Source organism: Staurois parvus, unplaced genomic scaffold (genome assembly GCF_062004578.1).
Source record: "Staurois parvus isolate SC_StPar_1 unplaced genomic scaffold, SC_StPar_1.0 ptg000078l, whole genome shotgun sequence".
Classification (NCBI taxonomy): domain Eukaryota; kingdom Metazoa; phylum Chordata; class Amphibia; order Anura; family Ranidae; genus Staurois; species Staurois parvus.
Window position 1 is genome coordinate 5,946,738 of NW_028317874.1, and position 12,487 is coordinate 5,959,224.

Consider the following 12,487-nt stretch of genomic DNA (forward strand, 5'->3'; position numbering starts at 1 on the left):
GGCACTGCAGGAACAGTTAAAGGGCAAAAATGTATAAACTGACTACAGGACAATTTTATGGTACAGTTTATAGAGGCCCCAACTAGGAATGATGCTCTGCTGGATCTGGTAATCTCAAACCATGCAGAGCTTATTACTAATGTCCTTATAAAATAACATCTGGGTAGCAGTGACCATAACATGATTTCATTTATTGTTAGCTGTAAACAACAAGCACATACAGGAAAAATAAAAACACTCAACTTTAAGAGAGCTAATTTTCCAAGGCTGAGACCTGCTCCCCAAGACTTAGACTGGGAGGGAATATAGGCATTGATGAACACAACACAGAAATGGAAGTTTTTCACACCGACTGTTTGTGAAGAAACTGCAAAATATACTCACATGGGCAAGTTTAAAAGGCTAAAAATCAAACCTATGTGGCTTAAGGCCAAAGTTAAAAAAAGCTATAAATAATAAGAAAAGAGCTTTTATTAAATATAAAAATGAAGAAACGCTATCATCTTTTAAAAGTTACAAAGAATATAACAGAATATGCAAAAAGGAAATAAAGACCTCAAAAACTGAAGACGAACGACAGATTGCAAAAGATAGAAAGACAAACCCCCAAAAATTCTTCAAATATATTAATAGTACAAAGGTCCGGTCCGAGCATGTAGGCCCTTTACAAAATCATCTAGAGTGGGTGACTGGGGATAAAGAGAAGGCAAATTTATTAAATACCTTCTTCAGCTCTGTGTATACAAAGGAGCAAGGGGGAGCTCTTGTTCATAATGGACATGGTATTGACAAAGCCCCAGATGGTCCAGATTGGCTCTCAACTGATATGATCCAAAAATATTTAGACATAATAAAGATGAATAAAGCACCTGGACCAGATGGCATACACCTACGGGTCCTTAAAGAAGCTCTGTCATTTCAAAGCCATTGTTTCTCATTTTTAGGAACTCTTTAATGACTGGCATAGTACTATTGAATTGGCATAAGGACAATGTGGTGCCAATATTTAAAAAGAGATCAAAATCTTTACCAAGTAATTATAAACCTGTTTGTTAACATCTATGGTTGGGAAGATACTGGAGAGTTTAATAAAAGACCACATAGATGAGTTCTTGCTGGAAAAAAATATTTTAACCTCCCTGGCGGTATTCCCGAGTGTAGCTCCGGGATAATTATCAGTGCCAAAAGTGGTAACCCTGAGCTACACTCGGAATTACCTTGCAGCATTGCTCTGGGATTCCCTTGATCACTTACCTTGTCATGCGCTCCCACGATGTGTCCCCTGCAGTGTCCCCGGCCATCTCCTCCAGCCGATGCCGGCATCCGTCTTCCTAGTTCCGGTTCCTGCGTGCATCGGGGCGTAAGGGACATACGGCGGCCGGAACCGGCGGGAAATTTAAACATTTTAAAAAGTGACATTCACTAATACACTAAAATGACATAGTAAAACATTACGATTTCAAAGTATTTCACATAGATTTTGTCCCTAGTGCTTTGTCCTGTGCCCTGCCTGCATTTTTACTGTTCTTTCTGCCTGGAAACTGAGAAAAGTCCATGGTGTCCAAAAAGCATCCCTTTAGGTCAAAATCGGTTTTAGACCAGCTAGAGAACAGCGATAGTAAATCAGAACCACTTGCAGAATTGAGTGATGATTTGTGGGAAAATTCGTCATCAGACACTGAAAACGATTTTGCGACAAAGCTCAGTGATGTGCGAACTTGGTGCTATATTTCAAATTTCAGTGTTTTTGGTTTGATTATATTATTGAATTAAATGTATTTTTATAATTTTTTATGATTATTTATTATTATTATTATTATTATTATTATTATTATGATTTCATTTTTCAAATTTTATCATCTGGGATGTTTACTAGACTCTTGTTCGGACAGATTTCAGTGAGTTATTCCTAAAAATTACAGGCCTACAATAAAAAACTACATATTTCCATGCAAAAAAATGTACCACTTTCAGCACAGAAATATTGACATAATCATACCACTATGGAGATTAAGCAACAGACAACATGGATTCATTAAAGACGGAAGTTGTCAAACAAATCTGATCTCTTTTTTGAGGAGGTGAGCAAAACCTTGGACAGAGGGATGACTGTGGACGTGGTATACTTGGATTTTGAAAAAGCATTTGACACAGTTCCCCACACATGGCTAATGTTAGTGGTGTACAACAAGGTTCAGTGTTGGGACCCTTTTTTTTAATATATTTATAAACGATATAGGGTCTGGGAATAAAAAAACCATTTCAGTGTTTGTAGATGACACCAAGCTGTGCAGTGGAATCTTTACAGGATGTCTCCAACTTACAAGCCAACCTCAATGCACTGTTTAATTGGGCAACTATGTGGCAAATTAGGTTTAATGCTAATAAATGTAAGGTTATGAACTTGGAGAACTAAGAATACACATGCATACACATACTAGGGGAAGTACAACTGGGGGAATCAATGGTGGAGAAGGATCTGGGAGTTCTGGTAGATAATAAGCTTAATAATGGCATGCAATGCCAAGCTGCGGTTTCTACAGCAAACAAAATCCTCTCTTGTATTAAAAGAGGTATAGACTCCAGAGAAAGATATCATTCTACCCCTGTACAAATCATTAGTAAATACATCATCCAGAATATGCAGTTCAGTTTTGGGCACCAATTCACAAAAAGAACATTGGGGAACTGGAGAAAGTACAGAGAAGGGCAAACAAACTGATAAGAGGCATGGAGGAGCTCAGTTACGAGAAAAGGCTAGAGGAACTCAATTTATTCTCTCTTGAGAAAAGGTGATTAAGGGGAGATATGATCAACATATATAAATACAGCAGTGGTTCATATAGGGAACTCGGTCATTACAGAGGGACTGAATCATGCTCTTCTGGTTTTTGTGCCTTCCTCTGGATCAACTGTGGGTATAGGATTATAACTTTTTTTTATGGTTGAACTGGATAGACTTTTGTCTTTTTTCAGCCAGACTAACTATGTAACTATGTATGTCTCTTTTCTGGATTGGACTGTCTCTTTACTAGATGGGGATGTCCCTTTGCTTTATAGGGATGTCTATTTGCTAGATGGGGGTGTCTCTTTTCTGGATGGGGATGTCTTTGTTGGATGGGATGTCTCTTTGCTGGTCGGGATGTTTATTTGCTGGACTGGATGTCTCCTTGCTGAATGGGATTTCTCTTTGCTGGACGGGATGTCTCTTTGCTATACGAGGAGGTCTGTTTACCCCATCTAGCACGAAACATCACAATTCAGCAAAGAAAAAGCCCAGTCCAGCAAAGAAACATCTCATCTAATAAAGAGAAATACCCATCCAGCAATTAATACAGTGCCCCTTTAGTAATACATCATCTGGAATATGCTGTTCAGTTTTGGGCACCAATTCACAAAAAGATCATTGGGGAACTGGAGAAAGGAGCTCAGCTATGATAAAAGGTTAGAGAAACTCAATTTATTCTCTCTTGAGAAGAGGAGATTAACCTCCCTGGCGGTATGATTATTTCAGATTTTTGGTGCTGAAGCGGTACCATTATTTTGCATGGAAATTTGGCGTTTTATATTGTAGGCCTGTAATTTTTAGGAATAACTCACTGAAATCTGTCCGAACAAGAATCTAGTAAACATTCCGGGTAGGATAAAACTTGAAACACGAAATCATAAATTATAATTTAATACATAATGATAAAATATAATAATATAATAGTAAATTTAATTCAATAATATAATCAAACCAAAAACACTGAAATTTGAAATATAGCGCCAAGTTCGCACATCGCTGAGCAAAGTAGCAGAATCGTTTTCAGTGTCTGATGACACATTTCCCAACGAATCATTATCACTCAATTCTGCAAGTGGTTCTGATTTACTATTGCTGTTCTCTAGCTGGTCTAAAACCGCTTTTGACCTAAAGTGACGCTTTTTTGGACGCCATGGACTTTTCTAAGTTTCCAGGCAGAAAGAACAGTCAAAATGCAGGCAGGGCACAGGACAAAGCAGTAGGGACAAAATGTATGTGAAATGCTTTGAAACAGTAATATTTTACTATGTCATATTCGTTTATTAGAAAATGACAGTTTCTAAAATTTTTAAATTTGCTACCGGTTCCGGCCCACGTACATCCCGACACTCGCAGGAACCGGAACACGGAAGCCAGATGCCGGCATCGGCCAGAGGAGATGGCCGGGGACATTGCAGGGGACGCATCGTGGGAGCGAAGGACAAGGTAGGCACTGCAGGGAATCCCTGAGCAACGCCGCATGGTAAGCCCGAGTGTAGCTCAGGGATACCGCTTTTGGTACTGAAATTTTACCCCGAGCTACACTCGGGAATACCGTCGGGGAGGTTAAGGGGGGATATGATCAACATATATAAATACATCAGTGGTTCATATAGTGAATTCGGAGTAGAGTTGTTCACCCTGAGGTCGTCACAGTGGACAAGGGGGCACTCTTTACATTTGGGGGAAAAAAGATTTAAATTCCAAATATGAAAAGGTTTGTTTACAGTAAGAGCGGTAAAAATGTAGAATAGACTCCCTCAAGAGTTGGATCTGGCCAGCTCAGTGGATTGCTTTAAAAAGGCCTGGATTCTTTCCTAGATACACATAATATAACTGGTTACTAACATTTATAGGTAAAGTTGATCCAGGGAATCTCCAATTGCCTCTCGGGGATCAGGAAGGAATTTCTTCCCATGCAGGAGCAAATTGGATCATGCTTTGCTGAGTTTTTTGCCTTTCTCTTGATCAAGGGTGGGTATAGGATTATCCTTTTTTTATGGTTGAACTGGAAGGGGCTTTTTTCTCTTTGCAGCCAGACTAACTATGTAACTATGTATGGGGATGTCTCTTTTCTGGATTGGGCTGTCTCTTTGCTGTATGGGGATGTCTCTTTTCTGGATTGGGATGTATCTTTACTTGATGGAGATGTATCTTTGCTATATGGGGATTTCTCTTTGCTAGATGGGGATGTCCCTTTTCTGGATGGGGATGTCTCTTTGTTGGATGGGATGCCTTTTTCATGGATGGGATGTCCCTTTGCTGGTCGGGAAGTCTATTTGCTGGATTGGATGTCTCTTTGCTGGACGGGATGTCTCTTGCTGGTTGGGATGTCTCTGTGCTATATGAAGAGGTCTGTTTCCCCCATCCAGCAAAGACACATCACAATCCATCAAAGAGAAAACCCAGTCCAGCAAAGAAACTTCCCATCCAACAAAAAGACATACCCATCCAGCAATCAATACAGTGCCCCTTTACAGTGCAGTCCCCTTTATATCACAGTGCCCCTTTACACAGTGCCCCTTTATGAGTGCCCTTACCCCCCTGGAAAAATTGGCTGCTCAGTCTAAAATGCACGGCCCTTTTTTTGTCCCACTCCTGGCCTGGAGGAGAAATATCCCCCCGCCCCACCCCAGTGAGAATCTTCACAGGTTTTGACTAGAGTCAGGCTTTAGGAGCTTGCTAAAAATCAATACTTTACAGTGGTGATGATGGTAAGTCATGTCCTAAAACATCTATTACACCTTATCACAAGTGCATCATTGAATCAGATTTTAAAAAACATTTTGTGCATATTCTCAATAGTGAAAGAAATGTTTTATTTCTGTGAGAGCTTTACAGCCCATTCAAGAACGCTGTGAATTACCATATCCAGGGAGAGGCTTAAAGTGAAACCGTCAAATGTTAAATCATTGCAAGAACATACATACTGCAATCCTTTAGACTTTGCTTTATAATGAACAGTTAAGCGTGCATTATTTAATACATTTTGCTTGTATTATTCTATAATTCACAGCACTGAAAGCATTAATTTGTGGGCATGCATTTTTCATTTGCTCAGACTCGTGTGTAGCTCAGGACAGCTGGAACTATGAAATCCTTAATATTCCCTTTCCAGGTTCAAACTCAAAGTACTACCAAATCATGCTGGGACCTACAAATTGAAAATTAAGCCATAACATTCTGTAACTGGTTATATTGTCTTCTTCATCTTAACATCTAGTCTATAAAATATTTACAACCCAATACAAAACCACCCTTTACATTATCAGAACTGACAGTAATCTTGGCCTGTTTCCTAAACAACAGCTAAGCTGCAGCTTGGTCATAACATAGCATGTCTGGATGGATCCAGGTAGGCTATACATTTTAATGAGACATATTTATATTGTGCCACAAACAAATCTAGTCACACTGGTACTCCTGGGAAACCATTGAAACACATTTATAGCGCTCTCATAATCCAGGCTACAACACAACCTTCAAGGTACTTTAGTCAAAAGTTTAATTTAGGCCATATACATTCGTTAAAATTGCTAAGTATATGATTAATCTGATTTCAGCAGATCAGCTAAATTGTAATGGAGATACTATACAAATTACTGCACAGGGTGATGAAACGAGGGAGAAAGAAGAGAGCAAAAGTGAGTGATTATGTTATGGCTCATGTACACATGAACTCCCATGACGTTAAGGTCTCCTGGCAGCAGAAAAACACTAAACGCGGCAAAAACCTGTGTGAACGCGTGTTTAGCCACATTTACCCGTGGTTAGAGTTTGGATGTTTATCCATTTGATTGGCCAGAGAATTTTCAATTGTCAAGGATATATGCCCAAGAGCTAAATGTGGCTAGCGGTTAGCCACGTTTACATGCAGTTTTGCTGCATTTAGTGCTTTTTTGCCCAAAACATTCCTTTCCTGAAAATGATTCTTCTGCGTTCAAGGGAGGAACATTTAACTGCCTCTAAACTCTGCTGCTCCTAAACTCTGGTAAAAGTCTATGTGTACATGGACACATAGGCTTTTATTGAGTTGAGTTTAGGGGCTTTGGCAAAAACTTCAAAAGCTCCTAAACTCACATTTAGGAGCAGCAGTGTACATGAGGCCTTAGTCTTTTCCCATCTTCTGGGCTTAATTACAGCAAATCTGTACTGATTTTTAAATAAAGAGAGTAACATTTATAACTAAATATCTAATTTTTTTTGTCTATTGTTGTGTGTGCATCTTAGGAACACCTAGTGCAGGTGCAACCAAGGTCTTTGACTTCTGGGAGATTTGAATGCCATGGCATGATTCAATAGGGCACTGCTCTATTTGTCACTGTAGCACCCTTCTGGACAGTGGAATAGCAGGGAGGTGCACTAAAGATCCTGGAAGTCAAGGACTCTCAATTCAGAACAGGGCCCATGTTCAGGATCTCAGACAGCACAATTTTAGTAATAATGCTGTGTTTTTAACATACATAACATGTTCATTTTACCAGTACGCTGAAATTATAGGTATAGTGCACAAGCACCTACAGTATTTAGACAGATGTCAGGAGACAAGGCAGGAAAAACATAAATACAGAAAATATGGTCTTATACTTTAGGTATCTTTACAGCATGTGAGCAATGACTGCACAAATGTACTCCACTTGTAAATTGCTTACCATAATAGCTGAAAAGATAGTGCAAATTGTTGAATGAAAGCCAGCCAATCTGAGTACCTATTATAGCTGGAAACAAAGCCACTTCATAATGGCTTGACTAGGAAGAAGAAAAAACAATGGAAGTGGCACAGCATGTAATATCTTATAACATGGGCAGACCCTTCCCACTTCAATTCATAAAGTCTTTATTAAGTCTGCCCAGGAACATTCACTCCTCCAGACTGACACCCAGTCATCAAGGAATTTTTATATATGCATAACTTCTCTTAAGAGCCAGCCCAATCCCTGCATCAAGGTTGAAGACTCTTGAGAGGAGCACTGAGGCAAGGTGCTGTAATGTTTTCAGGAAGATATATACAGCATTCTGCTGGCCCCTGCCACCAACTGTGGTCTGCTTGCATTGCATAGACAAGCACATAATCACTGATTCTAAAATAAGGTATGTAATGAAAGTGAAAAGTCTTTATTTAAACATTTTGTTAGCTGATGGGAGCAGGAAATAAAAAAATTTAGGCAGCTTAAACTCCAATTCTAAACCATTTTACTTTGCTGAATTAGGTACAAGTAACTGATTTACCTTGCCAACAAGCACCCACAGTCAGCTGCATTGCAATGTGGGATGGGTGAATTGGCCAGTCATTGGTCACCAGGTATGGCTCATATGTTGATCCATCCATGTACAATGTTACCAGAGGGAAGTCTATGTTGATTACATAGTAATGCCATTCTTTATCACAAATCTGGAAAACAAAAAATACATAATGTTACATGAATGTACATCTTAACAATGCTAAAGAAGTATGAGTATTGACCTGGCAATAACACATTGCTTTAACAATTAGTTAATGAGTTAGTTAGTTATACTATTTTATATGATCTTACAGATGTTATAATGAACATTATGAGTATCAAGATGAAAACACTCCACTAGAGTCCACTACAGAATATTGTTATAAAACTAAATTACGTACAAACACAAACATGTCACACTTTCATCTGAAAGTTACAGCATAACTGAAAGCCTTTGCTCAGTCTTTTTTTTTAAGTTATACAGTGTTTGTGGGATGACTGGAACATCAGCCACAAATAAATGCAGAAGTCAAGATGGAAATGATATGTCTTATAGAAAACATACTTTCACCTAATGTCTCGGTTAAAATGTACTCAACAAGTAAAGACTAGCCATATTATCTGAACAGACTGGCAGAGTTCCAATAAATGGAAAAAAGAAAAAAACAAAACAAAGCAGAGTTATTGCAAGGGGATGAATGGGCTGGAGGGCAGGGACATTTGCCCCCTGGCCAGTGCAATTGATATATATGTTGGTCTGTTAGCCCTGAGTGCAGATACTTTCACATTCAGACCTGAATCAGAACAGGACCTACTACTGTAGCTCACAGGAACCTGCCCTTGCAAGTTTAATGTATTTGCCTTACAGGCTAAACGTTCCTGGTCCTCTCCTGGTTATTACCCATGATGACCAATCAAATTTATTTTTTTTCCTCCAAGAAAACAAAACGATCCAATTGGTCACTTTATCATCACGTTTGACATTTAGGGGCAGATTTACTAAAACTGGAGCACTCAGAATCTGATGTAGTTGTACATGGTAGCCAATCAACTTCTAAATTCAGTTTGTTATTATTATTATTCAGGATTTATATAGTGCCAACAGTTTTTGCAGCAATTTACAACATAAGGGCAGACAGTACAGTTACAATACAATTCAATACAGGAGGAATCAGAGGGCTCTGCTCCTTAGAGCTTACAATCTAGGTGGGAGGGTCAAGTGATACAAAAGTTAACAGATGTGTAGGATGAGCTGATGGAGAAAATAAACCTTAAGCTGTTAGGTGGGGGCAGAATAGATTTCTCTGAAGAGGAGGGTTTTCAGGGATCATCTAAAAGTAGACAGAGTAGGAGATAGTTGGACATATTGGGGTAGAGAGTACCATAGGATAGAAGAGGCTCAGAAAAGTCTTGGAGGTGAGCATAGCAGGAGGTGACCAGGGAGCTAGAGAGTAGGAGGTCTTGGGAAAAATGAAGAGAACCCTTAGGATGGTATTTAAAGACTAGTGATGTAGCTGGGGCTGATTTGTGGTTGGCTTTGTAAGTTGTTGTTAGTATTTTGAATTTAATTGGGTGAGCAGAAGCCAGTGGAGGGATTGGCAGAGAGGAGTAGCAGACACTGAATGGTTGGTAAGGTGGATGATCCTGGCAGCAGCATTTATGATGGAATGAAGGGACTAGCCTATGTAAAAGTAATCTCCTGGGGAGAGAGTTGCAGTAGTCAAGGCAATACATGATGCAAGCTTAATTGTTCAATTAAACTTTGGCCATAAAACCTGGAAGCTGATTGGTTTCTATGCAGTGTGAGTAAATAACCCCCTAAAGTCTTACGGTGTTATGGTCCAAAATTATATTTCAGACAGTTATTATTATTATTATTATTACGAGTTTATATAGCGCCAAAGGGTTTGCTCAGCGCTGTACAATAGGGGGGGACAATACATGGCACAGTACAACAAAGACAGACAGCGTACGAGGGGTAAGAGGGCCCTACTCTTACGAGCTTACAATCTAGGAGACGAGCTAGTTCATCTTGCCTTGCAGTATCCAATGAATCTCAAATAAAGAATTACATTTGACAAGTTGTCGGAGGGTTTTTCAATAAGACACTTCCCATAGCAATTGCATTATAACTTTAACCAAAGCTTTTGGCAACTCTTTTTTTTTGTTCAAGTATTATTAACCAGATGAGCTATACTAAATGGAACAAAAGTTACAATACCAGATTAGAATCCCTTAAAATGAATACAGATCTACAAGCTGACACCAAGCTGTGCAGTGGAATAATGTCCTTACAGGATGTCTTTAACATACAAGCTGACCTCAATGCACTGTTTAATTGAGCAACTATGTGAAAAATTAGGTTTAATGTTGATAAATGTAAGGCTATGCACTTGGGGGATAAGAATATGCATGCATCATACATACTAGGGGGGGTACAACGGGGGGAATCAATGGTGAAGGATCTGGAAGTTCTGGTAGATCACATGCTCAATAATGGCATGCAATGCCAAGCTGCGGTTTCTAAAGCGAGCAAAATCATCTCTTGTATTAAAAGAGGTATAGACTCCAGAGAGAAAAATTTCATTTTACCCTGTACAAATCATTAGTAAAACCTGATCTGGAATATGCAGCTCAGTTTTGGGCACCAATTCACAAAAAGAACATTGGGGAACTGGAGAAAGTACATAGAAGGGCAACCAAACTGATAAGAGGCATGGAGGAGCTCAGCTATGAGGAAAGATTAGAGGAACTGAATTTATTCTCTCTTGAGAAGAGGAGATTAACCACGTGCCTACCAGGCACTTATACCCCCTTTCTGCCCAGACCAATTTTGAGCTTTCAGTGCTGTTGCAATTTGAGTGACAATTGTGTGGTCATGCAACACTGTACCCATATGAAATTTTTAGCATTTTTTTCACACAAACAGAACTTTCTTTTGGTGGTATGTACTCACCACTGGGTGTTTTATTTTTTGCACAAGAAACAAAAAAAAATAGCAAAAATTTTGAAAAAACATTTTTTTTCCTTGTTTCTATTATGAAATTTTGCAAATAGGTGATTTTTCTCCTTCACTGATGTGCGTTGATGAGGCTGCACTAATAGGCAGCACTGATGGGCACTGATAGGCAGCACTAGCAGGCACTGATGGGTACTGATAGGCAGCACTGATGAGGTGAAACTGATAGGTGGCACTGATGAGCTGGCACTGATATGCAACAATGATGGGCACTGATAGGTGGCACTGATGGGGCACTGATAGACGCACTGACAGATGGCACTGATGAGCTGGCACTGATATGCAACAATGATGAGAACTGATAGGCGGCACTGATGGGCACTGATATGTGGCACTGATTGAAGGCACTGACTGGCGACACTGCTGGGCACTGATGGGTAGCACTGCTGGGCAGCACTGATGTGTGGCACTGATGGGTGGCACTGCTGGGCACAGGTGGGTGGCACTGATGGGCACAGGTGGGTGGCACTGATGGACACAGGTGGGTGTCACTGCTGGGCACTTGTGGGCGGCACTGCTGGGTGGCACTGCTGGGCACCGATCATCAGGCACTGATCATCAGTGCCCTGATGATTGGTGCTAATCCCACCTCTGACCATTGCCGGTTATCGGCAGTAATTTCCTCTCGCTGTGACAGCGAGAGGAAAGTGCAGCTGATAACCGGCTACTGCAGTTACCAGTGCTCTGCTGTATCATTGGACATGGCTGATCACATTGTAAAAGGCTGCTGTGATTGGCCCTTTACCACCTCCCGTGGTCAGCTGTGTCCGTAGGACACAGTGATCATGGAGATCGCCGGGTGAGCGCCCCCGAGGGCGCGCGGGAGGGCGCATTCTGGGAGGATGTCATATGACGTCCTCCCAGAACTGGCTGGTCACAGTGTAGCCATCATTCGGCTGTCTGCGGTCGGCAAGTGGTTAAGGGTAATAAGATCAACATGTCTAAATACATCAGTGGTTCATATAGTGAACTCAGTGTAGAGTTATTCACCTTGAGGTCATCACAGAGGACAAGGGGGCACTCTTTATGTCTGGAGGAATATAAATTTAATCTCCAAACAAAGAAAGGTTTCTTCACAGTGAGAGCTGTGAAAATGTGGAATAGACTCCCTCAATAGTTGGTTCTGGCCAGCTCCATGGATTTCTTCTTTCCTCACCCTTCTCCTTCTCCCATCTGCTGGGGACATCTCCCTGAACCCTGGCCCCTCACCACCTCACCCCTCCTCTAGGGGCCCCCTGCTCCCGCCAGCCGCCGCAACCCCCTCATCCTCATACCTGTGCCCCTCCTCCCTGCATCCATCCCCCCTCTCTCGGTTGCACTCCTGAACGCCTGCTCGGTCTGCAACAAGCTTACCACCATCCATGACCTCTTTATCTCCCACTCCCTCAACCTCCTAGCCATCACCGAAACCTGGGTACAGGCCACTGACTCTACCTCCCCTGCGGCACTCTCCTATGGAGG

General features: G+C 40.8%; 1 protein-coding gene across 1 annotated transcript in view; it reads right to left on the minus strand.

The window, feature by feature from the left end:
- CLSTN2 (calsyntenin 2) overlaps window positions 1-12,487 on the minus strand; it is a 1,070,252-nt gene that overhangs the window by 77,245 nt on the left and 980,520 nt on the right. The window contains exon 9 of the mRNA XM_089669513.1: window positions 8,015-8,177. Coding sequence (XP_089525639.1) covers window positions 8,015-8,177 — 163 coding nt within the window. The remainder of the gene's footprint in view (window positions 1-8,014; window positions 8,178-12,487) is intronic.